At 40.5% G+C, this 26,875-nt stretch overlaps 1 protein-coding gene across 3 annotated transcripts; it reads right to left on the bottom strand.

The window, feature by feature from the left end:
• Positions 1-232: 232 nt before the first annotated feature.
• ELK4 (ETS transcription factor ELK4) lies at positions 233-23,189 on the bottom strand. Of its 3 annotated transcripts, XM_061632142.1 has the most exons (7): positions 22,926-23,189; positions 18,270-18,983; positions 16,566-16,640; positions 15,975-16,190; positions 13,425-14,309; positions 11,506-11,622; positions 233-9,925 (listed from the first exon to the last, which is right to left on the bottom strand). In XM_061632142.1, the coding sequence occupies exons 4-7, from the start codon at positions 16,179-16,181 to the stop codon at positions 9,827-9,829; spliced, it is 1,308 nt and encodes a 435-aa protein (XP_061488126.1). In that variant the 5' UTR covers positions 16,182-16,190; positions 16,566-16,640; positions 18,270-18,983; positions 22,926-23,189; the 3' UTR covers positions 233-9,826. The 3 variants fall into 3 exon arrangements, with proteins under 3 accessions (XP_061488126.1, XP_061488127.1, XP_061488125.1); XM_061632143.1 differs by lacking the exon at positions 18,270-18,983; XM_061632141.1 differs by lacking the exons at positions 16,566-16,640; positions 18,270-18,983 and having other exon boundaries at positions 22,926-23,188.
• Between the last annotated feature and the right edge of the window lie 3,686 nt (positions 23,190-26,875).

Raw genomic sequence — 26,875 nt, 5'->3', positions numbered from 1 at the left:
TGGATAGTACTTAAGCAATGAATATGCATAATTTGAATACTTTCAAATCCTCAAAAACAGTAGCATCATCAATGATAGAGAAGAGGCATATCTATATTTATATAACAGGGTTCAGACAATACTTGGTGATTACACTGCCTCTATTTCAAAAATCTGCAGTAAAATGCTTAAGAACTGTGCTGCAATGGCAACTTCTTTCTATTGCAGAAAAACAACACTCCTAATAATGAAGTTTGTTAAAAAATATTTATTTAAAAAAATACAATTGTTCTGCAAGTCTGGTTGCACATATTAACATGATTTGCTACAATGTCTAAAGCGATCTTGCATTATTATACAAAGCATATCCCTCTGTCAGTTCTTAAACAAAATATTTAATGCTTCCCCAAACTCTTTTTTAAAAAAGATTGCCCTAACTTTTTTTTTCCACAAAAGTCTAAGCAATAGAAAAAGTCACCTGATTTCTCAGGAAAGACCTTCATTATGTTTGGATGTGCAGCATCCAATATAACAACTTTTAAAAGCAAACCAATCCACACAAATGGCATCACTGTGCAATTCCTTGAACACTTGATTCCTTTTGACCAAGAATTATACTCCTTCAATGAAACTTTCCTAAGAGGCAAATATTTTTACCCCTTTCTACCAACTTTAACATTATGAAGGTCTTCCTAATATCTTACCCAGAGGTGCTTATAGTCAAGACAATAACACTGAAAAGTTACTTAGAACTTTGGCTATTATGCAATTGCATTACATACCAGCAATATTTTACACAATAACATTAACATACTGGTTATATATATATATATATATATATATATATATATATATATAAAGATATGCATTTTCCATTTTTAAAAAATGGAAACAAGACTTCAGAACCTATTCTCCCTCATTAACTTCACATTTAGTTTCCAAATATTAAAAAACATCCTGATCAGACAGCCAAACCTTCAGATACCATATGTGTATGGAGGCTTGTGTGTTGTATTCATTTTAAGATGCACCAACAAAGACCCCTGGATATTTGAGATAACACAGATGTTGCAAAACACCCATGCAAACCCAAGGTCCTCTGTATTAGCACGGAGCTTACCAGGAGGAATAGCTGTAGCCAATTTTAATTTCAACTAGCAGTAAGTGCAACAGCCTTGGAAAGAGGGTAGGGGCTTTATTCCTGCATGGGACTAAAAGGAATATTTCCCTTCTGTAAGCCTGCTGTAATACTTTTTGTAGAAAAAATAAGGCTGAGGACCGCACTAGCTAGGAAGATGATTAAGCAGAGACTTAAACTGAAGAATCAAGACAGTTCTACTTTTATGCCAGAACTATATTAAATAAAAGCAGAGACTTTACAAACAGCAGCCATTTAGAAAGGGGAGGGGAGAAAGGAATGGTGTATGATCTTCTACATACAATGGTAAATGCAGGAACATGATCTGCCCTCTTAACAAATTCAACAAGAGCCTCCAAACTTGTTCTTCCTCCACAAAATCAATCAATCTCTCTCTCCCCCCCCACACACACCCCTCTCTCTCTGGAGCCTTTGGCCCTTTCAGACCCAGACCCACCTTTTAACCCCAAAACACACTTGAAAACCCATTTCATTGGGTGGTATCCATCAAAGCAGCTCCATTAGTGCAAGAACTCCTGGCCGTGCAATGGAACTTCCCCTCCCACATGTGTTCTAGAGGTTCCTCAAAAGCTCCAGAGCAGATCTGGGGAAGGTTTGGGGGTCATGCAGGGCAGGGAGACATTCTGTTGCACAAACAGAAATCCTTGCCCTAATGGAACTCTTCAATGAACACCACCATTAATTTTTTACCATATATTTGTATGGTTGTAGTGCTGCTGTTGCTATCCACCTCAGATAAGGCCACAACACAATAGTGGCTCCTGACCCACTAGCTGAAGACCAGTACACTAGATGGTCGAAGTTGTAAGTATTTTGCAGTACTGGAATTTATGAAAAGTCACCTGCTCCTTCCCAATACTAATTCTGGTTTTTTTCATTTGCTAAGTATTTCCTGCTATACCAATATATTCTAGCTTCCCTCATTACCTCCCAGTTTCTAGCTGTCTCCTTTGAATTCTTAAAGATGCATGAATGTATTAACTACCAATACAGAGAAGCATGAAGTAATCTACTGTACCTATCACAAGCACTGTGATATACATAAGGCCCTCTGGTGACGTGACACAGCAGTAAAAACTACAAGTGATATTTTTAACATTCTTTAGAACATGACTTTTCTATATAAGGTTGACAAAGTAGTCTTTAAAAAAAATCTTCGAGTATGTAGCATTTAAAAGTTGGTGCTATGTGCCATCACTATGGCACAATTTTAAAACATTTTACCATAGAAATCTCACCATTCAAAAAGGACCAAGTAAAAAAAACCTGTGTTATTCAGCTCACCACACCACCCCTAATTACACAAAGCATATCAAGGCCAGACTTTCTAAAGACTCCCACATGTCAAGATGGCCTGAAAATAAAAGCTTCCAGTTATTAATATAGTGCTCCATTTATGTTATGAGTTCACTGTCACAAGATGTTCTGATAGCTAATGGCTTAAATAGCTTTAACGGGATGAAATTAATTCATGGAACAGAGGTCTATCACTGGCTAAATCAAACCTCTCACTTCAGAGGAAGCGTGTTGATGGAACAGCAATTGTTAGGAGCAACACTGAGGGTGTTACTGAAGTCACTTGTTCAGTTCAAGTGCCAGCTATCATGTGACATGAAACAAAAAAACAAAGCATAGGCCTAATTTGCAAGCTTGACTGCCATTGGCAAGCAAAGGCTTATTTGTGTTAAGAGGCAATGGCAGATCATGTGGCAACATGTAACCATTTCAGCCATTCAGGTTATTAAACGATAAGCGTAATTAAATGAATAGTGTTTAGAGATGTGAAAGCCCAGAAAAAAACAGGGTTCCCCCCCCAATCTTTCCATTTCTTCAACAACCCTTCACATCTCTAACATTCCACATTAATTCATCTTCAGATTATTAGTTTGACACTTTTGTGGAAAGTGATGTCTTATTCCAATAGTTTAAAAATTATAACTTTACAAGTAGAGATGTCTAATGTTGCACGATAAATTATAGTGCTGGCAATTCTGAAAGTGCAAGAGATGTTAAAAGCTGCAGCTGCAAAGCACAGTACTTTTGAAACATACATAATAAAAATCAATCTAGATGCCCATGTCATTTATGTCTACAGAATATTACCTTGCACGGTGATTTCTAAGAACGGGATTAGTTTTAGCTTGATTAATATATTTTGTAGCACGGGGGGGGGCAGAACAGTGCTAACACACGATGGCCAAGAGAGAGAGAGCATGAAACTAATAAGTACCATGATCTCAAAAAGGGTGTTTGATTCATATTTTGCAAACAGCAGCTGAGACCTGAAGCTGGCACAGGAAACTGCTTTCAAAACATGAGGGGAATTTCAAAAGCAAGTGGGGGTAGGGGGGAACAGGGTTCACGAGGGGGGATCCTACATTTCCACTGAGTTAACACAAGTCCCTTTGGATCCAGTCACTTATCCCTAGATAATGTTATGATGATACAGTTTCAGCTAGATTTTGCCAGATGGCGTAAAGAAGGGGCAGGAAAATGAGTGACACTCCATATAACATCCCATCACCCCTTTCCAGTGGCCATACTGGCCAAGGCCGAATTGGAGTTGGGAGTCCAACATCATTTGGGAGGTCCACAGGTTCCCCATGCATGGCCCAAAATCAGGTATACAAAGGATAAGAAATACATTTCTTGCTTGGAAACAGCTTTTGAAGCAGCAGTTCTGAGGCAGGCACCCTGAAATGGGTGGTGGAAAAGATATTCTCACCATGTGGCTGCTTGGTTAATGGGGAAAACTCACATTGTTTACAAAGCATTGCATTCCTGACACTGCATGGAAAGATTAGTTTATTTTCTCCAGATGCAGATATGATCAGTTTGCCTATCACCCCCACCCCTCCTTTCAAGGCTGCAAGTCTCCATTCTCTCTCCCTGTCCCAGTTTCCAAAATTTCTTTCAAACCCAAGATCTGGGCCAGATCGCTAAGTTTGCTTAATTTACATTAGAGGTGGCTGACCAGTGGCCCATATATGGCTTCCCAAAAGATGTTGTGGGCCCCAGAGGTTTCTCCTCCCCCATTCTGATGAAAACAGATTTATTTTTGACCTGGCCAGATAGTTCCTGCTGTGTCATCTGGCTAGTTTTGTCCCTAAACTTACACACCAAACCCGCTTGTTCCTGACAATATTTTGCACTCAGGTGAACCTCCCGCTGATGTTAGTTGAACTGTTTTCTGCTGATGGACTGCAAAGACAGATTACCTGTCATGATTGCTTTTGGCAGCAGCCAAAACGCCTACTCCCAGGGCCGAATACCTCTCTCTTCAGAAGACATCACTGACAGCTGGACAGAACCAGCATCTCAGAGCAACACTGAGATTTCTGCGTGGAGCCACCTTAGCTGAGCAGCACAGCAGAGAGCAATGCAGAGGAGGAGCAAGCTGCCAATTTAAAAGCAAAACACTGGTGAGCATTGCTTGAAATGGACCCGAGTTTTACTACATCCACTGTATTTATCCAAATGAATAAATAGTGTGGCTTGTTAAAGAGAGGGGAAAATCACACACGATATTGAGGTGCGTTGGATGAATTACGAAGTGAAAGGTGGTATGAATGGTGGTTGTCCATTCCTATAGAATAAGTAACATGATTTATTAAGTGGTAAAGTCACTCAGTTGGGGGGGATTAATTTAGAAAGAAAGCAACTTTGGGTTCTGCCACTGCTCAATGCAGCCCTGGCCTCAAAAATGGTTTGCCAACCCTGATTTACATCACTGATCATTAATGCAGAATTTATGTTTTATTGTGATAGCGCCCGACCCTGAATTAAAGGGGAAAACACATTAACATAAAGTAGATACTGGCCTAGCTTTGTGGCAGAGTTCACAGCCTGCTAAACCATCGTTTAGCACCTAGGAACAAGTGACAAGACTGTGCATTCCCACCTCAATTGTTATGTCCAAAATGGGGAACTGTAGTTTAATGTCCGTTCATTAACCGGGATGTTAAACCAGAGTTTGAAGACAACTGATGGGTGGGGTGGGCAAACTGACATTCAGTTCCCCATTTTGGCCGTAACACCTAAATTATACTAGGAAGTAAGTGGTGAGAAAGAAAGCAAGGAGAGGGGCAAGGAGGGGCAAGGAGAGAGTGTGTGACAACGGTGCTCCTAACCTATGATTTAGCAAGCTGGGAATTATTATTTATTAAGCTTATTAGTCACCTTACACAAGCATCTCAACGTATAGTAAGATATACAACATACGAAAAACAAAACAAATCATAATGTGAGGTAATCAAAGTACAGAAAATAGCCCCTCCACCTACTAACATAGGTCTAGCCACCACAGCTTCCAAAGCGTTTGGGGGGGGTAGAGATGTCAGTATTAAATACTCTCCTGCACCTAGAGCCCTTAAGGACCACGGCACAGTTTTCTCCAATGCCACAGACATCAGCCTAGCACTTTCCCCACAAGAAAAATGGTTACAAATATTGGCAAGAATACAGAACTGTTGTGTTCAGCTGCACTAGGTTAGATCATGCTTCTGTGAGTTAGTCTTCAGAAGACTAGGAACAGTCTGCTGTTAGTCCTAGTAGTCTGTTAGGAATAGTCTTCCAATACTATTTATGTTGTCCTGACAGCAGAGGAGAATGTTAAATGGCATTTCTGAATAGTAATGGCTTTGTCATTCCCTCTCACAATTCATTTCAATATCAACTACAGTAAAACTCAGTGCAGACCTTGAATGATGATTGAAACCCAATACACACACTTTGGGGAACCAAGAAAAGAGAGAAGGAAGTCCTTGCTGCTTATTTACAAACTTGGAAAAACAAAATTTAATTTTCTGAGCATTGCTAAATGAATATTTCTGTTCTAAGAATGAACTGCAACAGTCCTCTCAATACAACATAAATGTGCTGTGTGAACACGTGCTTACATGTAATTACATATAAAAACGCAATAAAATAGTTAGCAACAACTCAAGCAGATAAATGAATACTTTTGGTTACCCCAAGAGTGCCAAAATGAATGAATAACCAACAGATACCAATTCATACCAATACATTATTCAGAATACAAGTTAGGATTGCTCTCTCCCCACTATCAAAAAAGGAATTGTAAGTGACTAAGAAACAGTTAACTACCTTAACTCAATAATGCAACTGATTATTTTCTTATCAGCAGAGTACACATACAAAGATACAATCAGACTTTTGAAGCTAGATCAGAAACGAACTTAAGTTTCCACAAACAGTTGAAAGCATAATAAAGATTTCTTGTTTAAAACTGATGTTTTCAACAGTTAAACTATCACAAAAAGAGAATGTGATTAAAAGTAATAAGCTCTGTCCACCCCTGAATCTGGCTGAAACACAAACACCATGGGTTGTATTCAACCATGTTCTAGTAGAAAAGACCCACTGAAATGAATGTACCTAAGTTAGTCATATCTACCCCTTTAAATGGGTCTACTCTGAGTAGGACTAACATTCAATATCACCCAAAATATCTATATAAGCTGGGTATCTCTTCTGAAACCTTGCAGCGTTTAAACCCCAAATCTACTAGAACTCTCTGAGAAAACAGTACAGCACTAATTTCTTCTTGGCATGAGAAGGGTGTATGTGTGTTCCCTTCATGACAATGGGTTAACTGTTATAACACATTAAAGGTGTCTAGTTGAATGGGTGTAACAGCACAAATCCACTATTTGTTTTTTGTTGTTTTTTAAAAAAAGGTCATTATAAGCAGACAAGAGCAGGTCAACAGTCAAGAAGGAGGACTGTATGAAACCTAGTATACAAAATCTTGTACCGATACAATGATTTATTTTTAAATCAGACTTTTAGCTTTAGAGGCAAGATTGAACATGCAGTGCCACAGACTGTAATCCGCAGTGCCAAATGCATTAGCCACCCCCAATTCTGGCTCCCGACAGCTTTCATTCCTAAATGGAAAGCATCCATCAAGCACGAGGCAGTCATTACCTATAAAGCCTCAAATGGCCTCCAGGTCAAGGATAAAGCAGGGAGCAATTCAAGACCACACAACAATGCAAAGCCTCCATAAAATGAAGCCACAGAGTTCTATCAAGTCACTAGAAACAGAAGAGCAATACTCATGCCTCAAGCTTGGGATAACCAGCCATCTTACAGGAGTGCAGCTTTTTGAGACTGGAAGGGCTAGATTGTGAAATGAGGGTAAGCAAAACTGCTACCAAGATGACCTAAGCTTTGGTTCACTTCTATGTCTAAGTATATGTACTGCACAGTGCACCACATACCACACAAGAAAGTTTATATCTGAAGAAAGATACCCTGCCTTTTCCCTTTGGCAGCAGGAGAAAGGAGACAAAGAACAAGTAGTTTAGTTGCCATTCCTTTAGAAGAAATGCGAAGCCAAAAAAAAAATCCTTATTTTGAAATCTTCCCTACTCAATATATATGCCAGACTAGATTGGCTGCCGTTAAAAAGTGCTGTTACTTCAGCCCAAGAGGCAGAATACAAACCACCATGCAAACTCAAGAATGCATGATGCCCACTCTCACTTACTACTTGCAGCTATTTTTCTGCAAGTCTATATTAGAAAGAATCTATGAAATATTGCACATTCAATTTAGGCACAACAGACATGGGCCTTTTAAATAATTATCTGATCACATCTGGAAAATGAATCAGCAACCCACCTTGGGTAACAGAAAGAGCACATTTTCTGCTGTCTCTTTGGGTTCTCAGCTACATTATATAATTCCTTTCCTCTTACTAGGAGTGATTTTGGAAGGACAGTCCAATAACATAACATTTGACTGTTCTTGTGAGTGGTGCATGACAAATATGAAGGAAAAATCTAGTTGATGTATTTTGATGAAGAAGAAAAAAAATCAGTAAACGTCTTCTCCTTTAGCACCATACTCACCCATAGGACATTCTCATACACATTTTGAAATGAACAGAGATCTTATGGAAGTGCTTGAATGATAGTGTTAGAGTCTCCTGCTGGTCTTAAACACAGCACAGCATTTCAAACTTCTATCAAATCCACTAATTTTACTCTTGCACTGGAGTTGCTGTTTCAAACAGTTGCTTGCTTTTCACCATCTCTGCTGCTGAAGGACTCCACTAAAAGTGGTCACCACAGTCATGATGGGAAATCTGAATTTAATCTTTACTGGGCAGATGGTTCACACTTCCTGAGGCCAAAAACCCACACCACCTGTTTATAGGAAGGTTACAAGACACCTGGTATTTATCTTACTTTCCATCAAATAGCTACTTAAGGCTAAAGGTCTGAAGGTGCTTTTAGGAACTTGGTCGTGCAAACACAGGGGCCAACGGCAGCATTTATGCAGAAATACTATACATCTCTTTCTATTGAGAGATAACCACTAGCGGTGTGAACATCTATCCAGGTTACCATCATACTTTCCATTTCTAGTCATAAAAGCAAGACTTCCACACCAGGAAGCCAGCATAAAAGTTATCACCACATTATTTATGTCTGAACTACCATCGTGCTGAAGACATCTAGAAACACCGCACCTGTGGTTTAACCACTGCCTTGCCACAAGATTAAGTGCAGCCTAAAAGCAACTTTTAGCTCTTTCAGACTATAAAACAGCTTGTGCCAGCCTGCCCTCTCTCACCGACACCCTCCTCATCAACAGGAACCCTTTCCAATAACTGCACACTGCTTCCTGTTTTTGGAATACCAACAAGCACAAAACTGAAATTTGAGCGACAGCTGGAGCGTAAGGAATATGGATCACCCAGAGGTATCAGGAACCAAGAGAAACAACATGTCTTTGGGTACCTTATTTGTTGAAGTGGGTGGGGGAGAATAAAGAATAAAATATAAACTCAACATGTGACATTATGAAGCATCAAGACAACACCGCACACAGCATACCAAACACATGGTTACCCCAGTGCCACACAACATCCACTGCAGAGATCCACTGTTAGCGTGATTTGCTAATTTAAATGTTCTCTATTAGATATTAGGGGATATTTTTAACCTACCAAACAATTATCAGACATAAAACATCCAAATCTTTCGAGAAGACCAAAGCAATTCATTCCATGATCTATGCATTTCTGTACTGTACACACAATTCTTGGAAGGTAAACAAACATTTCCTGCTAAAGGATACACAACTACATATTCTTTATCTACACACACCTGCCTTAACAAATTTCCCAGTTCTCTTCTATACCACCATAAAATGCTCCTGAAACATTTCCTCTTACAAAGAGATATGTTCCAACTGTATTCCTGCATTAATAAAAGAGAAATTATCAATCCTAAAAACAAGCCTTAAAAAAAAATTTTTCCAAGTATTTCTTGGAATGCCAGCTTCCAATGATGAGTAATATTTGGATGTTATACAAGAAGCAGAGGAGTGAAAAGTTACCAGTCAAAAAGGAAGTTGTGACTGATGTCAGTTGCTGCAGATTCATCACTGCATTCTCACCCCCCCAAAAGAGATCCCTTTACCAAGAGAAGCCTCCTTAAACCAAAAGAAGCAGGAGAGAGAAGAGATTGTGGAGAACAGTCTCCAATTAAGGCGTTTCCATACAAATTTCCTTATGTCTTGAAAGGAATTTTTGCAAAGGCATTTGAACTGGGAATAACAAAAATCAAGTCAGTTCATATTGTCTCTGTGGAATTACAAACCACTCCTTAAAAACTGGATTCCCATCTTCCCTTCTCCCAAGAAAAACATACACTATGTCTTCTGTAAGTCTGGGGAGAAAGGCCCAGGAGTGGAGGGCCCATCCATTCCTGACATAGTAAATGGTCCATGAGAATTCAGCACCGATGGAAACTGCAAAACAGAAACAGCTGTTAAGATTGCACTTGGGTAACAGCCCATCTTGGCATTAGCATTTATCTTTTCTACTGATGGCTGATGTGTTGCTCTTTGCTGCTATCAAAGCCTCAACATTTCCAAAAGCTTTGAGTTATTCATTCAAGCAGAATAATTACCAGCCTAAACATTAGCATTTTCAAGAAGGGAGAGTCAGCTCCTACTGCCTTTCAGTTCACTACTCATGAGGCAAAATGGTCTTACAAAAATGACCTAGTGTGGCAGAGCCACAGGTGATGACATCTTAAAAACACCCGTGCTTTTCTAACCTGGTACTATAAAATCTTACCACAAGAGGGTGTTTTCACAGGGCTGTTTTTGACTACGTGAATATTGAGGCGAAAGGCCATCCTGGGTTGAACTCTTTTACTCTAAATGGTCATGTGAAATTTGTCATTATTCTGCCTGCCAAAAGTTCAACTGAAAAACCTTTTAAAGGAAGCTTCAGAAAGTTGTTTCTAGCTTTTGCCAAGACAGAGGCCTTTATGGATTACCTGCCAACATAAAAGATAAATGCCAGTCCTTCAAGCTTTAGTCTCCTGTACACTAGGCTGACTAGTATTCAACTCTGTACTACATTCTTAAGAAAAGTAAAACACACAACTTAATCTGCATGCCACAACCTTTGTTTTTTCATACCAGCATCTGTACACAAGAATAAGTAATCTACTTATTCCATTTTGGTGCACACATTGCAATACACAAATTAAAGATATACGTTGTAACTTCATTTATTTGAAAAGCTTGGGTAACAGTGAAAACATTTTTGGATCATGCCTCTTCATTTTGTAAAGTGATTGATTTTCTACACTTATATTTGACTTTTGAGTATCATAGTGAATTCAGATATAGAGTTCCAAAAGGCAAATTAAGTTAGATGGTTCTACTCACTGTATTCTTATTTAGTTGCTAAACGATATCCTTCACCTGGAATGGGGTGTGGCACTCTAATGTCAAAATGAACAATTAATTGCTCATCTTACCAGAACAAAATGTTTGGGATTAACCCCATGACAAAACTACGCTTGCTATTCTGGATTAACACAAAGGACTCACTGTGCTAATGTTCATGTTTCATTAGGATTCACCATTAAAAGAACAAAGGAAGGTGTCACTTTCAAGTCTATTGTGTATGAATTGGAACGCTTCAAAGGAGTCTGGCAGAAGAACTAAGGATGCTACAAAGTCTTAATTACAAAGGACTACGGTTAGCGTTTGCCCTCCAAATCAGAATTGGAAAACCATGTTTCAAAATTCTGGTTTGCGCTGCAAGTGTTAACCACAGTTTTGTCATTCAGATTATCACAGCAACTATGGTCGGCACCAAGCTGTAAAGTAAAAGTGAAGCTGTGCACGATCTGGTGATTTGTTGCTTATCCTCCACACCATATGGAAGACAATCTGAATTGAGACTTACTTCTAAATGAATAAAACAGCCCACACTTCAGAAAACCTATGAGAACAGGATATATTTCTATTTTTGCAGATCTTGTTAGCTGTTTAACAGAACTCATCTGCTGACATTTTCTGGAACTTACCTGGAAAAGGGTGTTAGCACCTTGTAATCTTGCTGGACTGAGAGGAGCAACTGGACTGAGAGTGCTCCAAAAATGGATACTGGAGAGCAAGGGGCTTGGGGTCAGCAAAATAGGCGTCTGTGAGACATATGGAATAATGTCACAAATCCAGTTTAATATCTGAAGCTTAATATCTGAAACCATTTAATACCTGAACCATCCATTACCTTCCATATAACTAGCAAACACTATGGTTAGCACTTCCAAGCCTTCAAGAAACCCTTCCATTAGTTTCAGCATCAATTGATGGGACCAGCCACCCCAAACTGCAGGTGATCAAGCTTGGAAAGTGAGCACTTACATTTATATAGCCTTTAGTTAATGAGTGCAAATTTACAATAAAACATGAGCTAGATTGCATAGATTCAATGAAAGATTACCACTTTTAACAGTGATCTGAACTAATTTCCAATTTACGCTTTGTTCACGCTGTACACAAGTAAGACTAACCTCCTGCTCTACCCAAAGCTCACACATAAGTACTTAAAAAAACACCTAAAACTGGCTATACATTTGCACTCTTTGAAATTGTGCAACCACTTTGCAAAAATTGGCAATGAACTCTGGAAATTCTATGTTATTCCACGTTCAGCAAGAGGAGGAGACCTCAACAGATTTCATATTACACTGGAAAATGTGATCATGCCAATTTCTCATTTGTTTATGGTGTCTCCATTGGAGTCCACAGCCTATATTAGGAAAAACACCTGTTCAGCCATTCCTACACAATCTTTTACATAACTCTTCCAAGCCAGTAAGTAGTCTTCTTAGTACCAGCACAGACCTAACAGCCATGTTAGCATGTCAGACTAAGCCAAACTAAGCAATAGTGCAAACATGCTGGCTCCCATAAAGGAGACCGCATTCATTTTACTCCTCTCAGGTTTTTGAGACTGGCGAGGCACAGCAGCTAAGCCAAGGTTTGGCTTAGTGTGTTGTCCAAACCTGGGATCATGGTTAAGGCCTCTTCTCTGAAACCACAGTCTGTGGCAAGGTTTGTCCTATGATTACAGATTGTGGTTAAGGAGTTGTGGTTTCCATTGCCTTAGCTGCCGTCCCATGTGGACCTAAAAAGCCCAGGGAGGAGCACATCAGGTGAGAGCTCCACTCTCTGAGAGTCAGCATGTTTGCATGGTCACAATACGCCATACTCTGGCTTAACATGATGTTTGCATGTTCCCTCTCTCTTGCAAAGTGCAAATCCCTCCCCCACCATACCGTGTCCAACCATAGTTAACCGTTATGTCTGCAGCAATATTAACCAAAGTGAAGAGTGAGCTAGTGTTCCCATGTAACTCTGACGTTAAGCTTATATTTCTGATTCTGTGTTAAGCAGGAATCCTGGGTAACTCTAGCTACACTTGATGTTGATGCAAATATAACAGTTAACCATCGTTAGATCAGGCAAGAGAAATCTGAACTCCCAAAGGGAGAGAGGATATAATCTCCCAGCCACTCCTAACTGTTTAACCATGATTAAGTAATCAGGAACATTACATCTGCATTGACCCTTCCAGCAAACAAACATGAAAAATCAGGTAAAGAAGACTGGATCTGTCCAAGGATTTTCATACTTTCCTTGCCAAAAAGTTCCTGCAGCTCTAGGCATTCTGAATCGACTTCCTATCTTCATCCTATAGCAAATTAGTATAACATACTGACCACACTTTTGTCTTGTTGGCAATGTACTGATCACAGGTAACCCAGGTTAGATTTCCACCCACCTTCTTAAAATTTCTGTTTGCTCATTCATAACTTTAAAAAAAACACCTGTTAGCACACCTTTTCTAAAGAGGTCACCAAATCAACAGTCATTTTTTCAACTTAACTTCCTATACATATATAGGATTTCGGTTAGAAGTAACAGAAGACAGGATTACCTGTGAAAAAAGTGCTGGTGTAAGAGAAGCAGTAGGGAGAGAAGGGCTTAGTATTCCCAATGGACTTGGGTCACTGCCAGTAATGACCAGAGTGGGAACAATCTCCAGCCCTTTGGGCTTTCTAATTCGGCTATGACGAAGCTCCTTTTCTAGCATGGAAGAAGCCTGCTCTTTGTACTCAAAGACTTGGTTCTGAGAATGCTCCAGCTGCTGGCAAGCCACAGACTCAGTATCAGAGTCTATAACTGGATCAGGATTAGAATGTAAAGGTGGCAAAGGAGACCTGGGAGGAACCTGGAGAGTAGGAGAAATGGAGGTTGCAGGAGTGAGATTTGTGGTCAAGCTTGGCAAGGAAGCTGAAGGTTCAGTAGGAGCCACTTTTGGCGTTATTAGAGACTCCAAAGCCTGGAGACTTTCATCTGAACCAGAAGAAAGGGTAGAGGCAGCTGATATAATACAGGCTGGCTGAGTAGCAGAGGCAAGGGGAGATACTGAAGGTTTTTTGGAGGACATGGTCACAAATTTTATAACTGAAGGTGTTGAATCCTGAGTTTTTTTCTCTGCCAGTTTCTCAGTTGGGTTCTCCATCTTGATTGGCTTAAAGAGTTTTACACAAGAGGAGGAATTTAGGGAGTTCAACGTGAACGAAGTATATAGGCCTGAGTGGATATAATCATTGCGGCTAGAGGACTTGGCACAGGACTGAGGCTTCTCTTTCCCACAGTTCTCCATGTCTTTTGTAGCATTGCTAACATCTACAAAGCCTGCTTGCGACTCAGCATCACCCTCAATCCTGCCAACCGCTAGTGGATCCATATTCAAAATCTCCGGATAAGACACAAACTTGTAAACAAACTTCTGACCATTCACTTTCTTGATGATATTCTGTGAAAACATAAAACAATAAGAAGGCATCAGGCACTCCTCTTGTTTGAATTCCTGACAAAGATATAATGCAATGGCTCAACCAGAGGAAGCCCCACTTCAATAAGTAAATTACTGACATTTGAGGATTAGTTTATTACGTGTTGGATCCAAGTTAAGTTATTAGCACTTAGTCACTGCTGATAACGTCCCACTGGTTGCAATGAAAACTAAGAGCTACTAACTTAGCCTGGGTCCTGCTCTATATTTATACCCCACCCTTCCTTTTAGAAGCTTAGAATGGCTTACATAGGAGTTTAGAGGCTGGTCCTCAATACGCTAATCAGGTTGCACCCCCAGTTAGTTTCAACAAGGCTAGAGCACTGGCTGATTCCAGAATATTCACGGGTTAAAGAACGTTCTACCATTTCTCTCTTGCATGACCACCCCCACATTAAAAAGCCCATCCACAATCCACATTAAATAATAATGGCTCTAAAACTACATCATGCATAATAATCAATTACCTACACATTTTATGATTCAGAAGGCAATGAAACTTAAGCCCAAATTCCGAAGATAAACACGACGCTTGCATCAATATATGCACAGTGTTACAGCACCAAGGTTAAGGATCCAAATAAGAGAACATTTATGTAACTTAGATGCAGCTGATGGCAAATAAACAGCTGACATTCAGCAGAACAGCATGAATTACAGCCATTTCGATGCCTCCAAGCAACATTCGGCACCACTTAGTTTCTTCTGTATTTACTGAAGTACTAAATACTTTAGTCATTATTGTAAACTTAATAAGCAAGCTAGTATTATCCCAACTTTAAGTTCTAATCAGCCCATTACCCTCAAGAACACTTATTTTCTTATCCCAAGCACCTACCCAACCTACCCACGGCCAGTTTGCAAAATAAGCCATTTATCTGGAGGTCATGAAGTATCACCCTCCCCTGTTCTTGGATAGCACTGAATAAGCTTCTTCTGTTGTGCCTTTGGTTTGCAAAAAAAATATTCAGGAAAAAGCAATGCCTTTGCAGAAGAGGCGGGGCAGCTTCCTATGTCATTCAGTATTCTGGAAAAAGGAATGTGGATATATTTTTACAAAATAAGAGGAGGAGAAAAGGTAGCCAGTGACTTGGTTGCAGACTTAGGAGAGAGCCAAATACACAATACAATCTGCTGCACTGCCATGATGTTAATTATTTTGTATTATTAGGGTGTCTGTTTCCCCCAAATTTGTACTCATTTTGGTGCCCTATAGGTTCTTTTCATGGAAAGCCTCAATTAAATGCTAAAGACAGATTTTCCACATATTATTAAAATTAAGTATTTAATAAGTCTTCAGGAATTGAGGGGGTGAATGTGTAAAATCACAGCCATAGGAAACTGAGCTCTTAAGATACCCAAGGTTGTTTAGCAAGGCTTTGGGTAAAGTGGGACTGAACTGCTGGAAATCTTTATGTTGTGTCATGAGACAATACAGTCACTCAATGCACCTCATCTAAGGCATGCAACAGTTGCATCCTGCCATCTGGCTCAATAAAACCTCATGATAGCAAGACCAACACCTGTTCCCTTGAAGCAAGTTAGAAAAAACAGCATAGCTCATAAAGTAGAGGCTGGAGCACAAGAAGTTAAAACATCTGATGCAAACTGAAATGCTGGAGTTACCTTCACATAATAATATCTGAGAGCACGACTGAGTTTGTCGTAGTTCATACTGGGCTTGTTCTTGCGGATCCCCCAGAGACGGGCCACCTCTTCCGCCTGCAGAAGTTTGAACTCTCCATCATTGGAGGTCCAACAGATGATATCCTTGTTCCGAGGCTCCTGAAGAAGTTGCAAAAGGAACTGCCACAAGGTGATTGCACTGTCCATAGCAGTGAGCTGAAATTCAGAAGAGAGGCTATGAAGACTATATTAACAGAAGTGGTGCATTCACAATAATTAATACTTCGAGAGAGGAAACATGAGTTACCAACAGAAACTACACACAAACATTTAGGAGGCCCACATCCTCTGTGCTCTCTGCTTTTCCACCTGGGACTATACATAGCCTTATTTAGTCAAATCAGGTCAGTTTGGAGAGTCGCACTGACTTGTTACATTTATCTGCAAACAGCCCATGTAAGAAACTGGGCCACTGCAGCAGCCAAGCAAGACTCCTTTCCCAACATTCAAGACAAAAATAGCATACACAAAGCAACACAGCCATAATTATAATTTACCATTTTTCTCTTGAAAAAAAGAAAAGTGGATTACTATTAGTTTGGCGGAGGGGGGAGGAGTCTCCTGCTTCAAGGACTGATCTCCATGTTGCTTCTTCGCATTGAAATCCTATTTTTGAATGAAATCTGAATTACTAAATATAAATTACAAAATCTAACAGGTCAAAGAATAAAAGGAGCCAAGCCTGAGGCCCATTTCACATATTATGCAAGGAACCACAGCTGATCCTGTCTCCCCGATGAGTATACATACAACTCCACACATCTATTATTATCTATAATGTATTAGATGTACACCTAAAAAAAATAATGTGTGAAAATGCCCCTAACATCTTGTTGTAGGCTTTTAAGGCTGCCTTGACTTGATTATTAGGGGTATAAAGTTATACAACCATCATGTCAAAATAGACAGAAATCTTCTTCCACATTACTTATTCAAAGGAGAGATGAGCAGAAAGGCTGTCCATTAGGGCAGGTATATGTACCAAAGCATTATTAGTCTTAATATTATTTTTTCCTCCAAACTCCTGCAACTGCAGAAAGCAGGCAAGCAGCAGAATAAAAGGATAAGGTCCTTCACTGATGGAAGTATTCATCTCAACTGAGCATGCATTAGCTCTTATTCGTGTTTTTTATAAGCCGCCTTGACGGCCTTTTGGCCATAAGGTGGGGTATAAATTTAATAAATAATAATAATGATAATGATGATGATGATGATAATGATAATAATAATAATAATAATATTATTTCACTTGGGTAGGTATCCACCATTGCCATTTGTGAAATCCAGTCTAATGCATGCTGCCTTCTCCACACACAGAGGGGCCAAAGATGGATATAGTCACTGCAGAGGCTGTAGCAACAGGACTTATTGGAAGGTCACTATGAAGGATGGAGCTGGAGCCTTGGCCCACCGCTGCTCTCATGACCCTCTGGTTAAAATAATTGCTGAGACATACGTATCATCAATTGGGGATGGGAATGTGACTGCAAATTGATACTCTGAATAATAAAAACACTTTGGTGGTATGTTAAGTGTGAAATAGTTGGAACTACCTCTTATGTGCCCACGCACAGATTCAAGGGTTCTTCACTTTTCCCTTAAGCCTAGAGCTGTTCAGAGTCCTTGTATGTAGCAACTGCACGTTGCCTAGGTTCTTGCTGTAGCCCCAGCAGTAAATCTAAACAGGCAGACTTAAAGAGGAAACTCCCACCAGAGATTTATCTCAGGACTAGGGATAAACCAGAATAAAAAAAGAACAGAGTTCCACAGCGGAAGGCGTTATGCTTTTTATTGACTACACATTTCTGTCGGAGTATATATGAGCATACATGGTCTGGCCAAAGCCAGTAAATGAATAAATCAGAATTAATCATGCAACACAAACCCAAAGGTTATTAGATAATATAATATATTCTTCTACACTCTAGATTTCTTAACACTTAGATAGAAAAAAATGACAATTTAAATCTCACCCACAGGGGCTCAAATAAGTCTCAGCAGTTAGGCAAACTGGCAGCAGCATGACTAGTCCATGAGGACTGATAAAAAAAAATGCATTTATGATCTCTCTTTTATAGTCTCTCATCTAGATCATCCAATCTGGGACTGCATCACCTTTCCATTCCCACAGTGTTTTTTCACAGAAAATTTTTCACAGACTTTTCATAAACATTCATAAACATAAACACAGACAATCACCTTTCTGTTCTCATAGATCTCTATCTCAGATCTCACCTAAGGTTACTAGGGGATATCTGGAGAAACCTAATAAGGATTCTTCCCGGTCTCTTCAATGTTTACAAGTAAGCCCAGACTTGTTGATTTAAGAGCTACAATCTTGGCTGTAGGCCCAGACTTCCTGGAGGGGGAGAATGGTACAGGAACACTTGTCTTTTCAAAGTACATTTTATGTCACCTCTGAAGGGGGCAAAACACTTTAACTATATAGGCTTATATAATGCATACATTATTTAAATGGACCTACTACAAGTGTTACTGAATAACACATCTAGACAAGTACTAAGAAATAAATAATTTTGTAGGAGAAGCCCACTCAAAGGAGTAGCCAACCTACTCAAACGAGGTGATGGAACATAGTTGTCTCTATACAAAGATTAGGATGACAAAACAGGGCTCAGCATTTCTATTTAAATTTTTGCCTTGGGGCAGGTACTTCCCCCCCCCTTAGGTAGAATCTGTCATTCCATCTGTTTTTACTGAGATTGTGCCAAGTGAAAGACTCCTTCAAAGGACAAAAGTACACACCAAGACATCTGCAAAACTAGCAGGATATCCATTTGCTGCATGTCACAGATTGTAATGTTAAGATAACAGGCAGAGTACAGAGATGCTGCTCACAGAAATTTCAGATCTCTTGCCTTTCTGGTATCCAAAAGAAACAGATCATACCCATTTTTCTTCACTTCTGACTCAAGCCAATAACAGGATCTGCCTCAAGACACAATCAGATAAGGGTAGTGAGAAGAACCCAGGACTTCATACATGCAAAACATTTCCTAGATCACTCTGCATTGACCAGTCAACATTCAGCTAAGAAACTAAGATTTGGTTTTTCTTTTCAAGACTTTTTGTATATAAGAATACAGGCAGAAAGCCTTGTTCCTAAGCAACTGCTTACCGTTTTGTTTCTGTTCAGGCATTTTGCTGGCAAACAATGCCGGCTTATAGGTTAAAATCAGTTATTGTTTTGTCACCATCCTATAGCCAAGACAAAAATACACCTGCGCTATAAGGACGGGTGAGAGTTGTGTTCGCAGGTGCACTTTCCTTTTTGCCCTCAACAGCTCCGATTCTACTCCATGACAGCTGCAAAGGTTTTGAGTACCCTTAGATGGAAAACTGATCTACATATTTAAATAAATGAAAAACAGGTGCCAGTATAATTTTTTTAAGTTGTGTGCTGGTATATCTGAGACAGCTAAATTTCTGAATACCCTTAAAGAACACTCTGACCTTAACAGTACCCAGCACATTGAGACATGGTTCACATGCTAAGGGAAATCATGGAGTGGAGGATGAAAAATAAATCAGAGGCCATGCTTGAATAAATTCAGTTTAACAATTTAATCTGAATTTGTTCAAGAGTGGGCTTGCTTCAAATGGTGCCTGCATATTTTGCTTCATAACTTTCATTCTACAAGGACTAGAGACCTACTTAAAAAAAAAAAAGAAACCTCAGAGTCTGGGCTTTCTGCTAGCACTGGGCCTAATACAGTAGTACCCCAATACCCCCCCATGACTCTGTCCCTGAATATGCCAAAACCATTTTCTTTTTTCTGGGTGGCCCCATTTGGCTGCCATACTTTTTGGCACAGAGTCATTTCTTTTGTTATTATTGGGGAAAATATTTATAAACGCATCTTTATTGTAGCTTAGACATTTTTGTTTTAAGTGACTGCTGTGATCTAATAAGCATTTCCCATGACGAAATCAACATTCACAAGAGAAAGGGTAAGCTTGCACAGTTGGTTACAAATAGCTACCATAGCCTTCCAGAGATCAAAGTCCTGAACAGAGCTGCAAGATTTCAATGCTTTTAGCAGTTACTTTCATTTTCCAAGTTCCAGGCATGTATGCCTGCGCCACACACACACCAGACAAACGTTTCCCCACCCACCTCACCCCATAAACCGAGGCCCTGGCATAGTCACACAAATAGCTCAGATGCTGACAGAGCATCCCAACTCACTTACTGCTCTAGAACTAAGATCTTAGAAGCATTTGTACAAGTATCTTACATATACACTCAATGCAAAGAGCTATGCACACAGTACTAAGAATCTTGCAACTTTTTTCAAGAGAAGAGAGACAGAATGATCCTTTGCAGAAAAAGCCCCCACAACGAGTGAATTCAAGTGCTTGCAGTGGTTTGTAAACATGAACCCCTTTACTAATTGAGGAATTTTCAAAAATATAAATTTGTTTATTTTTCTAATTAACTCCTACCAGCCACAAAAACATCCTGCTATGTGTCTCTGCTCCAGTTGCCACCCACTACTGCTGTCCCATCTCTTGGCCAGGGTAGCACCAAACACAACATAAAGCTGGGGAAACAGGTATGAAGCAAGCAAAGTGGAGCAAGAGCATTTTGATGCGATGGCAATAAGTAGTGGGGTGCAATGGATGAGCTATGGAGCCAATTAAACACACAGGGATAAGACAGGGGTAATTAAGAAAAGAGTAAAAAAAATCCCTTAGAACAGAAGTAGACCTGTTGCTGCAGGAGTAGATTAAAATAAACCTAAAAAGAACAGTAATATGGGGAAATGCTCACAGATTCTGAAAATCTGAATGGGTCTGGAAAGAGTAAGCAAGTCGTGGGGGAGAAAAATTAGGAAGGGGTCAAGAAGAAGTAGTAATCCTTGGACTAAAGAGAATTGACAAGAGATTTTTCTAAGGGCAGTGGGCAGGAAAAGCCACAGAGTGATGTGCCTCCGCCCTATGGGACACCAGGAGAGGAACCAAGCAGTAAAAGAGGGACCTGCCTGAGATATAGATCTCAGAACACATAATACAAAACAATTACTCCTTCTAACTGGTTTTAGTAATCATAGGATTAAGAGAGATAAGAGGCCAGAGTTTACTCACACTTTCAAGTGCTTGTTTATAGGTAAAGACTGCTAATCTATGCTACTGACTGGTAGCACAGAACCAGGCTTAGGGCATAATTCGAACCCCTGAATCCACCATGCGGAGAGGGCAGAATTGGGCAGAGGTCTCTCTCCGCCCAGCCTAAAACAGTTCTGCCAGCCTCTGTCAGCAGAGTGACACCAGCACCACTCCACCACCACAGAGTTCTCCATACCACCTACCAAAAGGGAAAGCCTCAAAACCTTTTGACGGCCCCACCCCCACCTTCCACAACAGCTGCCATGAGCAATGAGGCTGTGGATGCAACAGTGGCCACACCACTCTGTGCCACTGCCTGGCCAGGAGTTAGATCTGCCAAGCAATGTGGAATTAAAAAGTGATCTTGTATAGTAGCAGATTCTGCAGGAGTGGCTAACCTGTAGCTCTCCATGTGTTGTTACACTACAACTTACATCATCCATAACGACCTCTGGCCATACCGGCTGGGACTGATGGAAGTTCAACAACCTCTGGAAAGTCACAGCAATTCTGGTATAGGTCCACATCACATTAACATAAGGCATTTCAACTAACAAATGCTTTTCAAAGTCTCCTGACCTCTTGTAACATTCAAACCGAGGGGCTGAACACTAGCACAGGCTCTTTAAAAAGCTGTTTGTTCACATGAACATTACAAGAGAAGAGCTTTTATTTCCATTCCCAGTTCGTGTGTCTGCCCATAACAGAGTGTACTTTAGGAAGAACAGCAAAAGGAAATGGGGAGGAAAGAGCTCTGGGATACCCACACATGACCTCCTGTCCTTATGACACAAGTAACCAGTATAGAATTTGTGACTTCCTGAAGAAACTCTGCAGAAATACCTAACACAGCTTACTTACATTCACGCAAATGCAGCCTCAGGTACTGACTATCATAAGGACCAACAACCAAAAGAGAGAGAAAGCACAGATTAGGGCATGGTGAAAGACTCTAAAAAATGAGGCAACTGGTAAGATAGCAGCATGCATTAGGCATCACATCTGAAGATTTCAGTACAGAGCAGAAAATAACATTGGGGTTAAACTCTGGAGTTAAGCCTCAAAGGATGTAGGACAACATACACACATTAGTTGTGAGGAAAAACTGATGGAGTTCTGCCACTATAGTCCAGCAAATACAGATTTGGATTGCTTGGACCAGGAAGACACTTCCACATTCTTGTTTCGTCAGAACTCTCACGTGCATTCTCTTTCTCTCCCTGGTCTGTAAAAACTGGCAATAGTTATGACAGAGCTGCTGTAACAAATGAGCAACATAACATGCTATGAAGAAGCATACGCATCAGTACTGGTATACGAACTCAGAATTGGTAGGAAAAGATTTTATTAATTACTGAAGCAAATGGGCGCACACAGGCACTTCTTTGAGCAGAGCTGCAAAAGACGGGAGAAATGCATAAAATATATCCAACAGAGAAGACTGCTAAACGGCTAGCATCCCACATGGCACCGCAAAGGCGGGGGCGAGGGAGAGAAGTAGGACATAATCTTTTACGAAAGGCCGAGCTCAATCCTTGAATGTATATATTAACACCAGGGAAGGTCTTCAGAGCATGGACAGAGAGCATTTCTGCCACCATTTGCAGACACAGCCATCCTTCACGATTAGGGCATTAGTGGCCAAGGCGGGCTCCCAATACAGACTGTACGTCTTTCAGGGTGATTCTGGAGGGATTCGGGGGTGTGGCAAGGGGGGCTAGGGGCGAAATGAGAAGGGTGGCGACCCAGCCCCGCACTCACCTAGGTGGAGCCCGCCCGCGCTAAGCGGTTCTCGTGCGGTGGCAGGTGCTGAACTCCCTGCCGAGTCTCTGCCTTTCATAGCCGGGAGTCCCCGCGGAGACTCGAAGTTCGGGTCCCCATCCCTTCGCGGCCAAAACCGAAAAAGGGAGTCCCGTTGCAAAACAAGACTTACGGAGCAGACACTTACTCCCTAACAGACACACTCTCCAGTCCCATTACGGCCGCCGTACCGTACACTTCCGCTACCCCCACCCGTCGGGAAAGAGAGACCAGAAACTTGGGGAAGAAACCAATCGTAGGAGCTACATTAGGAAGGTGAACCAATGAAAGCGTTCGGCCCGCCTCCCGACCGCAGGGCACTCTGGAGATTGGAGTTTTTTTCATCAATGGGAGCTGGCTGTCTCTACAGGCGGGTGAGAAGGAGCGTGTGCTTGTGTAGAAGGCGGGGTTCTGTACTGACTTTGAGCCGTTTGGTAATAACTGTTGCGTACGTATACTCAAAGCAAGTAGCCAAAGCCTCCTTTGGAGCACACCTTAGGGACCTGGTTTCTTTATTGTTAATCATCTGTTTACTTAGATTATTGTAATTAATGTCGTGATCATTCTACAGCCCTTAAAGCGAGAAATTAATAGACTAAAACCCATACGAGGTCAGTGGTTTTTAAGCTAGACGAGGCTCTGCGTTCAGGATGCGTATAATGAAGTTAGCTGATTAAGAGAAATGGTATCATATCTAATGCCTTTTTTAAAAAAACAAGTAGGATATACATTTGATTTTAAAAAGGCAAAGATTCAGAGACAAAGGCGCATTGGTATTATTTTAAAGTAAAAGTTGTTATCTGAACAACTTTGTTCCCCATTAAAAGCTATCCTATAAGCCAGAGTTTCCCAACCTGTGGACTGTGACCTGCAAGTGGGTTGTGAAGCCTGTGCAAATGAGTGGCAGGCTTTATAAGTGAACCCCAAATAATTATTGTTTTTTATCCTTAATTGGTACAATGAATAATTCTTAAAACTTTTTGTTTTGTTGGCATATTATGATGATATGTTGACAGTTGTAACCAACTCTCAGAAAGGCTCAAGTCTTAAATTTTAACACTTGGGAACTGCTCTGACAGCAGATCTGGAGACAGTTTGCAACAAGGTGTTCATACAAGGAATTGTTTTGAGTGACTATTACAGTTTGCCTCTGATGTGCAGGTGCTGAAGGTGCAATCAGATCATTGCCGTTCTTGTATTCCCATAAAAAAATCTTAATAGCTTTATAAGTACTATGAATATTTCAACAAATTCCATGTTAAATAGAGGCATTAAGTAAATTTGTGCCTGGATTTCTGAAGTAATGGTTATAAAATAGACAAACTTGAAGTTAAAAACCATGCAACGGATGACTGCGGAAGACCTATGGTCCAAAATTCATGTGACAATAAATTGATGGGAACCACTGCTGTAAAAACTAGCAAAGTCATAGTCTGAGGGAAAGAGAAATCTAGAGCTTGCAAAGTTTCCAATGTTTGCAATAAGACCTGTGTTGTTTTTTCATTTATTTTTCTCATATTTTTTTTTACAAACAGTAAATAACAAGATAGCATACCAACTTTCAAAGCAGAGGTAGGCTGGGTGGAGGGAGAGTGTTGGATATCTTGTGGGATGACATACTGTAAAACTAGAAAGGGAAAGATTGATTCTGCTGCATTAATTATATAGCACAAGTGTCCGTAAAGGCAGCCCAAATATCAAGAAGAAAATTCTAACAATTACCGAGATTTCAGGAAGACTTGAAAAAAGAAGGGGGGAAATCACTTGCTTCACAATCAAGTTGACTCACAATCAAGTTGACTCACAATCAAGACAAGAGGCACAAGATGCACTCAGAAAAACTGTCCTTTTTGAACTCACTTCTGGGCTGCTTACTACTTTGACCACTGGATGCAATCCAGATGAATAAAGTCAGATTGGACACAGTTCAGATGAAGTGATGTTGGAGCTAATACACACTAGACTAGAGTATTTGCCAGTATACCAGTTTTTGCTGCAGTCAACACCGTAAAACATGAAGAAGAGACAATATGGCTGGCAGCCATGTTGTGGGAATGCTCTGGAAGTTGTGATTGTGCTTGGATTCCTAGTACATGCCCACTGCACATTTACAAGTTTGCATCTTCATTCTTCACACTTTATGTTTACCGCTTCAAACACCAAGTGTGCAAGCAGCAAGCACATAAAGAACCTGAATTATATGTTACTATATTTGCATCCTACACTTCTGCCTTCTCCCAAGTAATATAGGCGTGGTGATTTTGTCCATTTGATCTTCACAGCAACGCTATGAGAGGTAGGTGTGCAGCAAGAGAAAGTGACTGACGCAAGTCACCCACTGAAGTTCATAGCAGAGCAGGGATTTTAAGACAGGTCACACTGTTCCAAATCCAACAGCAACAAACAAGTGATGTCGCTAACATTGTGCATAAGGATTTCTTTATTCAGCCTTAGCTTCCCTGACTAGCACAGCTACTTAATAACCCAGTGGCTCCGTGCCAGTCAGTGAAGCAAAAGCTAAATATAATCCCAAATCCCACCTGTAAAATGGATCAAATATCTTCTAAAGGGCTTGGTTCATGCAATCAACAACAGAGGTGGGGGTTGTTAGCCAAGAGATGCTATCTTGAGATAACCACCCATCTACCCAAAGGATAATCCTGTCTGTTTTTCAGCTATATCTACTTATGGATTGATGTCAGAAAGTCACAGTGACTGGTAATAGACCTATGGAACTGTGAATTCTACTCAGTAAAGTTAACAACTCTGATAGTATGGCCGTTTATGCTAGGATGAAGGTGGGGGGAGGGTCTAATATTGCCATGGGTTGTGGACTCTTTCAGCTTTTATCAACCTCTGAGTGACTTCTTGAAAGTGTAATTTATTTACATAGCCAAGAAGTTAATCTTTTTTTATCCCAGCATAACTGATTGATGCATAAATAGAGAACAACTAGCCAAACAAACATCCATCTTATTCATATAAAAGCTAAGAAAGGAGTGGGTGGGGGGAAATCACATCGACTGCCAAAACTCGTTTTCCTTTCAAAAGGCATGCTGCAGTTGACAAATAACTCTGCCAGCTTTGATGGCTGATTCAGTTTGTTTTTCTCTACTGTGACATGCAAATATATATGTCTGCATGGCTGGGCATGAATCCTGGATTTCTGCACCTGTGAGCATGAGTTCTTTTTTAGGGCTTTAAATAGCTAGAATTGCTTTAGCACAATTTTCCGTAGGAGGTGCTTTTTAATCCTTTGGGTTACTGGTGCCAACAGAGGCTCATTCAGTGGGAGAAGTAATGGTGATAATGTTTCTTTAGACATTCATTCAGAGCCCCACTCAGAGACTGAAACAGGGCAATGTAGGATGATGAAGCTAGAGAAAGAAAAGAATTCTTTTTTATGCCTAGGAAACTGGAGCAAGGAAAAGAAAGGGAGGTGGTGTGAGTCACTCAAGCTGGCACAGACTGACAAAAAAGAAGGTGCCCGTAGGGGAAGGAGGCTTGAACATCCAAGGCAGGCAACAACAAGAAGCACACTCATGTACACATTTCAGAATCACATTTCCCAAGTAAAACATGCTTGAGAGCAGGCTGCTAGTCTTGGTAAACCCTTGTTCTCATCTTCTGGCAAAAACTTGGCTACTGCATCAGGACAGGGTGGAGATGGATAAAAAACAGATGCACATGTTTGTCTCCCAATGCATCTTGCCTCATAGGTTCAGCACAGGGAGCGCCTTATACTAAGTCAGACCATTAGTCCATCTAGAGTAGTATTGTCTACACTGTCTGGCAGCACCTCTCCAGGGTGTCAGGCAGGGGACATTCCCAGTGCTATCTGGAGATGCCAGGGATTGAGCCTGCAACCTTCTGCAGAAGAACAGGTTGCTGGATCAGATCAAGGTCCACTT

Source organism: Rhineura floridana, chromosome 6, assembly GCF_030035675.1.
Source record: "Rhineura floridana isolate rRhiFlo1 chromosome 6, rRhiFlo1.hap2, whole genome shotgun sequence".
NCBI classification, from domain to species: Eukaryota; Metazoa; Chordata; class Lepidosauria; order Squamata; family Rhineuridae; genus Rhineura; species Rhineura floridana.
Note: the sequence above shows the minus strand (reverse complement) of the source record. Positions and strands in the feature narration are given on the sequence as shown.

Bases quoted from the DNA above. Each gene is read 5' to 3' on its own strand.
- ELK4 (XM_061632142.1), bottom strand. From the start codon at position 16,181: ATGGACAGTGCAATCACCTTGTGGCAGTTCCTTTTGCAACTTCTTCAG. The intron at 14,310-15,974 runs GTAACTCCAGCA...ATGTTTTCACAG, and splicing joins TCAGATATTATTATGTGAAG to AATATCATCAAGAAAGTGAA. The intron at 9,926-11,505 runs GTAAGTTCCAGA...TCTGTTTTGCAG, and splicing joins GTGCTAACACCCTTTTCCAG to TTTCCATCGGTGCTGAATTC.